The following is an 11,186-nucleotide window of genomic DNA, read 5'->3' as shown; positions in this document are numbered from 1 at the left end:
TTTCCTGTTCTCCTGATACAAATCTCCACTTTTCGGCAAACTTTCAATTTTCAGGGCCGGCAATCTAGAGCTCTGCATTATCGATTCTGATTTAAAGCATGATTGAACGATCAAAGACACAGGAATGCATGCAGTCAGTCCTGCAATGCATCAGTTTCTCTCTCTTTCATACTAGGAATAAAGAAACAGGGTGGAACGCATGCACATGATGAGGCACCAGATTTCGGAATACCTCCTCGGTTTTTCTGTTCTCCTGATACTCGGAAAATTTTTTGGCTTAAATTATAGAATTCGGAAACGCTGTTCTAAAGCTATAAATTATTCTTTTTCTCTTTCATCTACGATTTATTGAATAAATGAATACACGGGCAGGCATATAGTTAGTTCTGCAAAGAATCAGTCGCTCTTTCTATCAGACTAGGAATAATCATGAAGGATTGAATGCATGCACATGATGAGGCACCAAGTTTCGGACCACCTCCTCGGGTTTCCTGTTCTCCTGATACAAATCTCCACTTTTCGGCAAACTTTCAATTTTCAGGGCCGGCAATCTAGAGCTCTGCATTATCGATTCTGATTTAAAGCATGATTGAACGATCAAAGACACAGGAATGCATGCAGTCAGTCCTGCAATGCATCAGTTTCTCTCTCTTTCATACTAGGAATAAAGAAACAGGGTGGAACGCATGCACATGATGAGGCACCAGATTTCGGAATACCTCCTCGGTTTTTCTGTTCTCCTGATACTCGGAAAATTTTTTGGCTTAAATTATAGAATTCGGAAACGCTGTTCTAAAGCTATAAATTATTCTTTTTCTCTTTCATCTACGATTTATTGAATAAATGAATACACGGGCAGGCATATAGTTAGTTCTGCAAAGAATCAGTCGCTCTTTCTATCAGACTAGGAATAATCATGAAGGATTGAATGCATGCACATGATGAGGCACCAAGTTTCGGACCACCTCCTCGGGTTTCCTGTTCTCCTGATACAAATCTCCACTTTTCGGCAAACTTTCAATTTTCAGGGCCGGCAATCTAGAGCTCTGCATTATCGATTCTGATTTAAAGCATGATTGAACGATCAAAGACACAGGAATGCATGCAGTCAGTCCTGCAATGCATCAGTTGCTCTCTCTTCCATACTAGGAATAAAGAAACAGGGTGGAACGCATGCACATGATGAGGCACCGGATTTCGGAATACCTCCTCGGTTTTTCTGTTCTCCTGATACTCGGAAAATTTTTGGGCCTAAATTCTAAATTCCGAAATACCTCCTCGGTTTTCCTGTTCTCCTGATACCTAAAAAATTTTTTGGCCCAAATCCTGAATTCCGAATTCCGAAATACCGCCTCGGTTTTCCTGTTCTCCTGATACCCATGATCGATTAGTCGTCGTAATATGACACAAATATCCGTAAACTGATCAGAGTTCAATTATTCGATCGATGATGATTAATTAACAAGTGCATTCATTCAGGCACAAAGCGGTATATGTATACTAATCGACCGAATTGCAGCCGATCACGAATCATCCGATCGGGAGCGTGAAATTTGGCACATGGTCAACAGAGTACATATGTGTTGCAGGTCTTCCGTCTTGGATTCGACGGCAGTTCGGCTTCGGCGACAGGAGCGGCGACATCAGAGGCGACATCAGAAGCGACATTAGTAGTAACGCAGGTTCATCAGAGCGACGATGGAGAGAGGGAACGGTGAGCAGAACTTCACATAAAATTGAGTCGCATATTGCTGAAATCGGTTGCGCAAACATTCCTATACGTGTTTTGATCACTCGCTCTCGACTATATCATACTAAAAACGGTCGTTAGAAATATACTAGCCCGGGTTCTGAACAGTCCTTTAAAATTCTGAGAGATGTCTTTTCAATTGAATTACGCGTTTCATTCTGTTTTCTAGAATTCGGAGATAATCAATTGATCTATCTATATAATACAAATAAGATATAGCTATTATTCTCAATCAACTTTCTATACAAAATTTTTCAGATTTTTTCGGGCCGTCAATGAAATAGTTTTCAAATCGCTCGAGCGTCGGTTTTTCATTGTAGTTTGATTACGTTATTACGAGCTTTGCTCAAGGATGTATCGCAAATGCACTCAATGCAGTTCCAGGAAAAATTCGTAGGGATGATTTTACAATGAATCACTTAATTTCTTTTCTCAATGAGATACGGAATGATTTATTGATTTTTTTCGTGGATACAAATAGAGTACAAATATAAGCAGTTGTTATATCATGACTTGAATTGTACATGTGATATTTTTTTTTCTTTCTGGTAGATGCCCATTGCGCGATGCAAGCAAATCAGGACATGAACGAGTCTCTCCAAAGATCGACTCCTCTCCATCCTGTTCCGGTAGAGATGGATCTGCAACACATGAGACGTACAACTCCTTTTTTTTGCGGAGGTATGTTTCATTCAATTTATCTCTTCGAGAGTCCCTAGTATATAAATTGCAACCCCTTGGAAAATATTTTCAAAATCCTCCTCATAAAATCAGATCACACAGCATTACCCAATAGACTCGGTAAATGCATACACCCCCATAATAAAATTCATCAGACACGCCAATAAGGCAACCCAATATTCGATTATCATATAACTTGGTACAATTTATTATAATTCAAATGTCTTATACTTATACAAGACATACTTACATTATAAAATAAGTCATACATTAGGTGAGTTATGTAATCAGTTGATTAATTGTATATCTGTTATTTATGTTACAGGTCGCATATCCTCCAACTTATGACCCCCTGGACTTCCCCTGTTCATCAGGGGGAGTCCAGGGACCCGTCCCCTGGGACTGCGCGGCCTCCCACCGCCCCCGGGGTCCCAGGGGACCCAGTCCCCGAGGACTTGTCTCCGGGGATTCGGTATCCCCGCTGGAGGGGATGCCAAATCCCGAGGGACATGTCCTCGGGACTGGTCTTCGGGGACGCAAGTTCCCCCAGGGACACGTCCCCGGAGATGCGGTATCCCCGCTGGAGGGGATGCCGTGTCTTTGGGGGCGTGGCCTTGGGGGAATAAGCGTCCTCGAAAATCCCGGGAAAAGGAGGTCCCAAGCGGTCACTCGTTTTCTTGATTTCTCTAGAGAAACGAAAAACAAAGTGTCCGCTTGGGACCTCCTTTTCCCGGGATTTTCGAGGACGCTTATTCCCCCAAGGCCACGCCCCCAAAGACACGGCATCCCCTCCAGCGGGGATACCGCATCTCCGGGGACGTGTCCCTGGGGGAACTTGCGTCCCCGAAGACCAGTCCCGAGGACATGTCCCTCGGGATTTGGCATCCCCTCCAGCGGGGATACCGAATCCCCGGAGACAAGTCCTCGGGGACTGGGTCCCCTGGGACCCCGGGGGCGGTGGGAGGCCGCGCAGTCCCAGGGGACGGGTCCCTGGACTCCCCCTGATGAACAGGGGAGGTCCAGGGGGTCATAACTGCGGCGACAGCATCTCAGAGTACCTGAAATATACAAAAAGTGCATTTATAATGACGTAATATAAGAATATGTTATTACCAATATGATATTCTATGTCAATATATTAGTTTAATGTTATGTATTATCTGTTACTATATTACAGCCAATGTGATGTTATAATATATTACATTGAATATATTTTTATAATATACTCTAACTTATATCGTACTGATACTTATTTCCTACCTGCAAACGAATTGTGCGATGCCATATAACTCCTGCCCTTCGTGGTTGGGAGTTGAATGAGTACTGCGATGCACTAGGCACAGTGATGACTGATTGAAAGCCTGAAAGAAATGTCATACATGAAATAAAGTAAAATTGTAAACCTGAACCTAAGATATATGAATAAATTGGTTGACGATATAATAGCGGAAATCATTTCTCGACCTATGATAAATTCCCAAATCCTGCAGATAGACGAATCATAGTGTTCGAACGCAGGGACCACTATCCCGCACTTCAGAACATCATGATTGATTAAGAACTAGTATGAGAGTTCATTAACGTGTAATTAATTATACCTAATTGTTCGAAAGTTCAACGACAAAGAATATTCTCAGCACAAAGTTACGGCGCCAACTTTTTTCATTCTGCATACGAATGAATTTGGACTCCAGATGCAGATTCCCGAGATTGCAAAATATGAATACTTCACATTCTGACACGAAAAAACGGTAAGCCTATAGCCTTGGGATTTTCTCAAAATCTGAGATGAAAATTCATACTTTTTATATGAAGTTCTCGATGGTATTTCCATGTATATTGATCTCAGGAATCCGAAACGCGAGCTAAATAATTTTATCTTAAAAATTGACCAATTCATCGCTCCAAAATGTGAAAAATCAAGGATATCTCGACAGGATTCATTCGTAACTCAATTTCATTGACGTATTCGTATTCATACAGGTGCAATTTAATGCTGACGTTCCAGAAATAAAGGTACGTGATCAAAGATTCATCTCTAATTTTTCCCTGATCTTTTGCAATTATTTCCAATTTTTTCCCGATTTTTCAGAAGATTTTTCAATTTAGCCGCCCCGCCTCTATATGGCCACGTGACCGGACTCGCGAATACAGCTAGCGCTATGTGGCGGAATTTTCGTAAACTAAAATCCCAAGTTTCTTGCCCCTTGACGTCAGGCAATGTGATGCGTGAAAGAGAGGTAAAAGAAAGATGCAAAAGTTTTGACCCTCCTTTGAGCAAAAACGGAAAAGTATTGACCCCTCGTCTCGACAATAGAGGCAGAAGTTTTGTCACTAGCTTTGAGCAAAAATGCAAAAGGATTGACCATTCTCCCGAAAAAGAAACGGCAGAAGTTTTGTCGGTTCTCCGAACGAAACCGGAAAAGTATTGACACGAAATACATCTCTTTCACGCATCACATTGCCTGACGTCAAGGGGCAAGAAACTTGGAATTTTAGTTCACGAAAATTCCGCCACATGGCGCTAGCTGTATTCGCGAGTCCGGCCACGTGACATGACCACGTGACGTCATCACGTGTCGTGACCATGTGGCCAGCAGCGGGAAAATTCATACATATTCAGAAAAATAGGAGAAAGATCGGAAAAAATCACAAAATAACAGAAAAAATTGCTAAAAATCGGGGAAAATTCAGAAATAAATCTAGGATAACGTATTTTCAGTTTCAAATCATGAGGAGCCTTCAAAGGGTCAGAAATATTTAGTAATTGAAAAGTCAATAAGAAAATTATATAAAAATCGAAAAAAAAAATGCCAAAAATCAGCGGAAATTGGAAATAAATCTGTGATAACGATCACTGATGATTACAATCAATAAATAATGATGAATATACAATTAGAATTTCGATGGCGTTTCAGTGGAAATAATACCTCGTAACTACACTTGATGCTTAAAAATCTGCGTCAAGCGTCAGCATGAAATCGCACGCTTACGCAAAGAAAAACATGAGGAAAGCGTCCTGCATTTTATTTCCGGAATACTTTACAACTTGACCCGGAAAAATGGTAAGCCTATAGTCTCAGGATTTTCTCAAAATTTGAGACAAAATTCAATCATTTTTTTTTATGGAGTTTCCTATGCTATTCCTATGTATTTTGATCTCAGGAATCCAAATTTGAAAGTTAAAATGATCTATCTTTAAAATTGACCGAGTTATCGCCAGTTTATCGGTCCAAAATGTGAAAAATCGATGATATCTCGATGGGATTTATTCCTAACTCAATTTAAACGACGTATTCGTATTCCTTGTGCAAAAATACACAAGAAAAGTCACCTGCAATCGATTTTAGAAATACTTCACATTTTGACCCGAAAAAACGGTAAGCCTATAGCCTTAGGATTTTCTCAAAATTTGAGACGAAATTCAATAATTTTTTTTATGAAGTTTTCTATGCTATTCCTATGTATTTTGATTGCAGGAATTTGAATTTGAAAGTTAAAATGATTTATCTTCAAAATTGACCGAGTTATCGCCAGTTCATCGGTCCAAAATGTAAAAAATCAAGAATATCTTCACCAAAGTTAGCGATCGAAGTAATTACTTATAATCTGCAGACGTACAAAATATAATTCGCTTCACATGTGAGATTATATAGAAATCAGGTTCATTTTAGAATTTAGTTATCAAACGAATGAACACATCAATTTAGAAGCATCGTACCGAATCATAAATTCAATTAAATAATTTAGTTATTCATTTTTGAGGTAAAAGGTGAAGTTTTATAGAATATCAATTCTAGTACGCTCATGGAATGCATTCTGGTTCCAGTAATGCAAATCAGACAATCCACTTCTGATCTCATCACAAGTCAACGAATACACGATAACAATCATTTCTTACCTTACACGAATTTTTCAGCACAACGTAGGGATAGTAGTTGAAAGTTGAACTGTATCGCGAAGAACTAGGCATCTTCGACCTCTGTCAAGTATGAATCTGAAATGCGAAAATATTATGTCAGGAACCAAGTGAAATTGTAATATTGAACCTCAAATCTATCAATAAATTCGTTCATGAAATGACAATGAAGCATAATTTTAAACCAAAATCCCGAATATACGATGGTCACGGTAAAAAAATTATGCTCACCAGTGCTTATGGAAAAATCCCCGAGTTACGGAATTCACAAAATTTCCAATGATATAGGTCTTACTGTAGCTACCGATTGTCGAGCAATTTTTTAAAATACGTAGATCGAACGGAACACTACTTCCCGAGTGACTGCTCAATCAAAACTGTACTCTGGACTCATGGTCAACAAAATATATGGCGTAGCAGTAACCGCGTACTAATCCTTACCCAAACATACGTCTCTCTCTCTTCGCTAGCTTCTTCTATCCTTTCTCAAAAGATATACGCATGAGACGCTGCAATGATTGAATACCGAATTGCACGTTCGCAATTGACTGTTCCGAGACTACTCGAAATTTTCCGTGAACTTTTTTTCCATGAAAAACTGAACGGCGGTGTTGAGAGCTTCACTTTTCAAAGTCTTCGCTAATTTTTGGGGCGATTCTTTGGAATTTCGGGGTGAAAAACTCCAAAGACTATAGTCTTAGAACTTTTGATTCTCAGACTAAAGAATCGATTTTTCTTTTAAATTTGTTTTCATGAGATAGTCTCATGTGTTTAGTCCCACGAATCCGAATCTGCACGCTAAATTGATTTATCTATCAAATTGTTCGAGGTATCGTGAATTTGTCTCTCTGAAACGTAAAAAAATCGAGATATCTCGATGGGATTTTTTTTTTAGTTTAATTTCTGTTCCTGTTTAATCAAAATTTTCCGAAAATTCAATTTTTTTTCAACGTCAACGTGAAATACCCACTTGTTCTGGATAGCGATGATTATTCACATGAGGTTGATCTCTCGAGTCGGTAGAGCCATGCGAGCTTCATGACGAACTGGGCATGGGGTAGATTTACCAGTTTTGGTTACTTTAATCCAGCTGTGGTCATCGGCGATTCTTTAGCACGAGTAACGCACTGCATCAATAATTTCATTCGAATAAAGGTTGCATCCAAAGACAATTTCGATAGAGTATTATGTTAATCTGCACTTTATTCAATAGACATTTATTGTTTCTACATAATTGTTGCGTTCTGATATTGAATCTATTTACAATAGATTATATTTAGGTTTAGCATGTCATTGACGTGTTTGATTCAAGTATATTATAAAGAAGCAATATTTACAATGAATAATGAGTTCGAAAGTTCATAATTTTGTGCTTGAAAAAAATAATTATGACTTATGATTCGTCACAGCGAAACTGCTAATATTCATCATTATTTCAGAAGAGCTACGTTTAGTCTTTAACATTCCTATCATTTGCAACAGAACTTTGCAATGTATGAAAAACATTATTTATGAATTTTACATGAGATTATAGATTGTAAATACCTTTTTCCATAATCGTTTCCGATGAATCGTCACTGTCAAGACTGCTATGTAACAAATAAACGCGGAATACTCACATTTTCCTCATTTGTTCAATATATGAATGGTGTAATTATGCGGTTTGTACAAAATGGCTGAAAATGAGTAAACAAGATAAATGAATGGTACGCAGGATTTTATGATTGTGTTGTGGACTTTAATACAGTTTATAGAATAAACGAGAAAAATTATTATTATTATTTGTATGAGTTTTTTTTAAAGTAATTCGGTATTATACAAATAATTCTGGCACTATCAGTGCTCTCGGATAAGAAAAAAAAAAAAATGTGGTACCTATGCGAATGCACGCGGCTAGACCTTAATTATTATCTGTGGGAATGTTAAGCAAAGTACATGGTACAGAAGAAACCTACAAAAGTAAATATAAATCAATCTTAATCTAATTAGGCGTAACTATAATTTAATATACATAAAAATATAAAATGTATTTAAAAAAAAAATTCTGAATACCAACTATAGATGGATTATAAATTCATCATGCACGAGTGAGAGTAATCGTTAATTAATGCACCGTATATAATAAGATCTGTTCGATCAATCTATCTGTCGTCAATATCCAGAATTTCTTTTAGTGCTCTTAATTCAAATACTTCAACTAATAGCTATTGACTAGAGCAAAGCAAACGTTATGTGACCTGTCGTAATTACAACGATCTGGATAGTTAATACGTATTATGATAACATAATCCTCGACGAGTTTATCAGGCGAGAACTTCGGTAAATCTCGACAATCACTCGAAAAATTACGCGACTATAGTATAAACTATTAACTAACTTTTATATCTAGACAACGAATATATACACGACAGTTTTTTATTTATTTACAGGTGATAATTATATATCTAGATGTCATAGTGCTTAGGTGATAGCATTTTTTATATCTATCATGAATAAAATCAAAGCAAAAAATTTACTTTTGAATTTCCCTTCTTTTACGGTGTAACATACATGGTTAATGAAGGTATTTTCCATAGTTTTTCACCAATGTGATAGATTGTCACCCCGAAAAAAAGGATGTTTTAATTTGAGAGCGAGTGAACAATATGAAATGTGTATTACGCAAATGTGCTACGCCGAAATGGATGAACAATACATTCGTTTTGCTATAACGAAGGAAATATTAGGTTCAGAGTTACTAATTGTAGTTATGAATATTGACAATTTGATTGTGGAATTCTATCTATACGTATATTTATTTTCAATACTTTATGATACCGTGCATAATAGTAGCCGCATAACTTCAATATATACTCTATTGTTTCAAATGCCTTACACACGAACTGACGAGAGTTAGGATTGATGAATTCGAATACCGATTGAAACGCATTAAACTAATCGCACACAGCAGAAGAATGACGGACTCAAAATATCAATGTTCATATTTAAGGCATTTGATTGATTTAGGATGCAGGACAATTTTATTATCATTATTTTTCTTCCCCTATATTATCTATTAGCTGTCACTCAAAATAATCCCAATTGTTATCGAATAAAATTGATAAATGCAATTAAAGAATATAAAAGATTGAAGAATCATAATATAATGTATATCATAACATGGGAATTTCGCGATTTTTATATTTAGGAGAAATTAACTTGGTCCCTATACTTTCAAATTCATCAGAAAATTTGATAAAGTATACGCATGTACATTTTTAAACTTTAAAATTGTTGTAACTTGTATTAATAATTGTGCTTCAAACCTAACATCATATTTTGGCGAAATATGAGACAGTTGTTTCAAATTACGTAATATACATTACACCGGATAACTTAATCGAGTTATAAATCGTTATAATAATGTACAAAATGCAGTTATTATTTGGATTCGTCGGACTGCGCAGGTAGAGTGTTTGTTATTCGGATTATTTTGATTGCATAGGATTCCTTCTTTTTTTTTTTTATTTGACAACAGTAGAATACACGTAGTGAATGTGATGTAATTTGATAAGTATTTTGGGTGATTCTGTTTGAATTTTTATTTCATCTAGAAACTTATTCCGTTTAAGTACGTGAACCGAGTTACTTTATTTTTTTCCTAAATCGAACTTAGACTACAGGAACAAACCTACACACACCTAATTTAGCATATATCAAAAGGGCTATTTACAAGTTACATACCTCGTGCCCTAAAAAGTCCAAAATAACGCGATGAAAAATCGAGAGAATGAAATTTTCCGCGTCGACAGGTAGCAGTAAAATGAAATTCATTGTCAGTATAAAAATATCGCGTCATGCTTGGTACCCGATAAATTAATATGGGAAGGAAATAAAAACTCAATGACAGAGTGTATACACGAATATGATAAGGTGCTCCTGTTTAGTAAGAAAAAAGAAAATGCGTGAAATTTTAGGTATGAATTTTCTCAAGTCAAGTTTCGATTGTAAAATCATATCGCTTATTGTATCATTATTTCGCCTCTAATTTTAGTCTTTCAGTTCAATCGTCGAATGAATCGAGCTTATATTTTAGAGTCTTTAACGCATGAGGTTTGATGAGGCTTAGGAACTATTCTTACTTCTATACGATACTGTAGATGGAATTGAATTTCATAGTGAATGATTTAATTTCAAAACTATTACCGTATTCAAAAAATTATGAAATATACCCTTGTCACAACTTCGTTTTCATAATTTCTGCATGATGCGGAAAACAAAGTAATATCTGGAATAGTAAAGATATTGTAAATTTGAGAGCTGCAGTAGAACTCTGTCCAAAATTCGTTGTGTTAGAACAAAAATGCAATCGGTAATTAACGGAAGTTTTTCACAGATAATTCACCTACTTAAATTGATTTTCAATGTAAGCCGGTTTTCAGACAGGTATTGTTGTAAATTTTTAGTTTCAATTTTTTTCAGTTGTTGCATCCGTTAATGTTCTATCGACCTGAAATTTCTATTACCGTCACCGCGATTACGGATAAACGCGGATCATTCCATTAATTGTTGGGTATTAAACACAGTAATACCTACCTACTTTGACTATAAATATATAGGTAGGTCTATGTACGTTTAAAGTCCAACTTTGGAATCACTTCATTCGCATCGTTCGCATTTCAAAATTCAATAAAGTTAATTGTACATAATAGTACGTTAAATAATATCCGTATTCATATTCAGTACCTTTTCCATACGATGTATTTGAAACCATGATTTCACTGGGCGTTCAACTCGGATCTGCGATAAAAAAAAAAGCAAGATTGATATCAGTTTTATTGGTACTATAATTTAATA

General features: G+C 36.5%; 1 protein-coding gene across 7 annotated transcripts in view; it reads right to left on the bottom strand.

Moving 5' to 3' along the window:
- Positions 1 to 2,173: 2,173 nt before the first annotated feature.
- LOC105690431 overlaps positions 2,174 to 11,186 on the bottom strand; it is a 189,833-nt gene continuing 180,820 nt past the window's right edge. Inside the window, exons 14-19 of one of the 7 annotated variants that reach the window (XR_007279016.1) lie at positions 11,076 to 11,129; positions 7,896 to 8,026; positions 7,321 to 7,477; positions 6,333 to 6,428; positions 3,692 to 3,792; positions 3,397 to 3,489 (exon numbers count right to left, since the gene is read on the bottom strand). Coding sequence is in view for 2 of the 7 variants with exons in the window: in XM_048657360.1 (XP_048513317.1) it covers positions 11,108 to 11,129 (22 nt within the window). In the remaining 5 variants the exon portion in view is untranslated. Of the gene's footprint in view, positions 2,392 to 3,396; positions 3,490 to 3,691; positions 3,793 to 6,332; positions 6,429 to 7,320; positions 7,478 to 7,533; positions 11,130 to 11,186 lie in introns of those variants that run through there. The other 6 variants (XR_007279019.1, XR_007279020.1, XR_007279017.1 and 3 more) reach the window with 6 other exon arrangements.

This window comes from Athalia rosae, chromosome 6, assembly GCF_917208135.1.
Source record: "Athalia rosae chromosome 6, iyAthRosa1.1, whole genome shotgun sequence".
Taxonomy (NCBI): domain Eukaryota; kingdom Metazoa; phylum Arthropoda; class Insecta; order Hymenoptera; family Athaliidae; genus Athalia; species Athalia rosae.
This window is presented reverse-complemented; position numbering and strand designations above follow the sequence as displayed.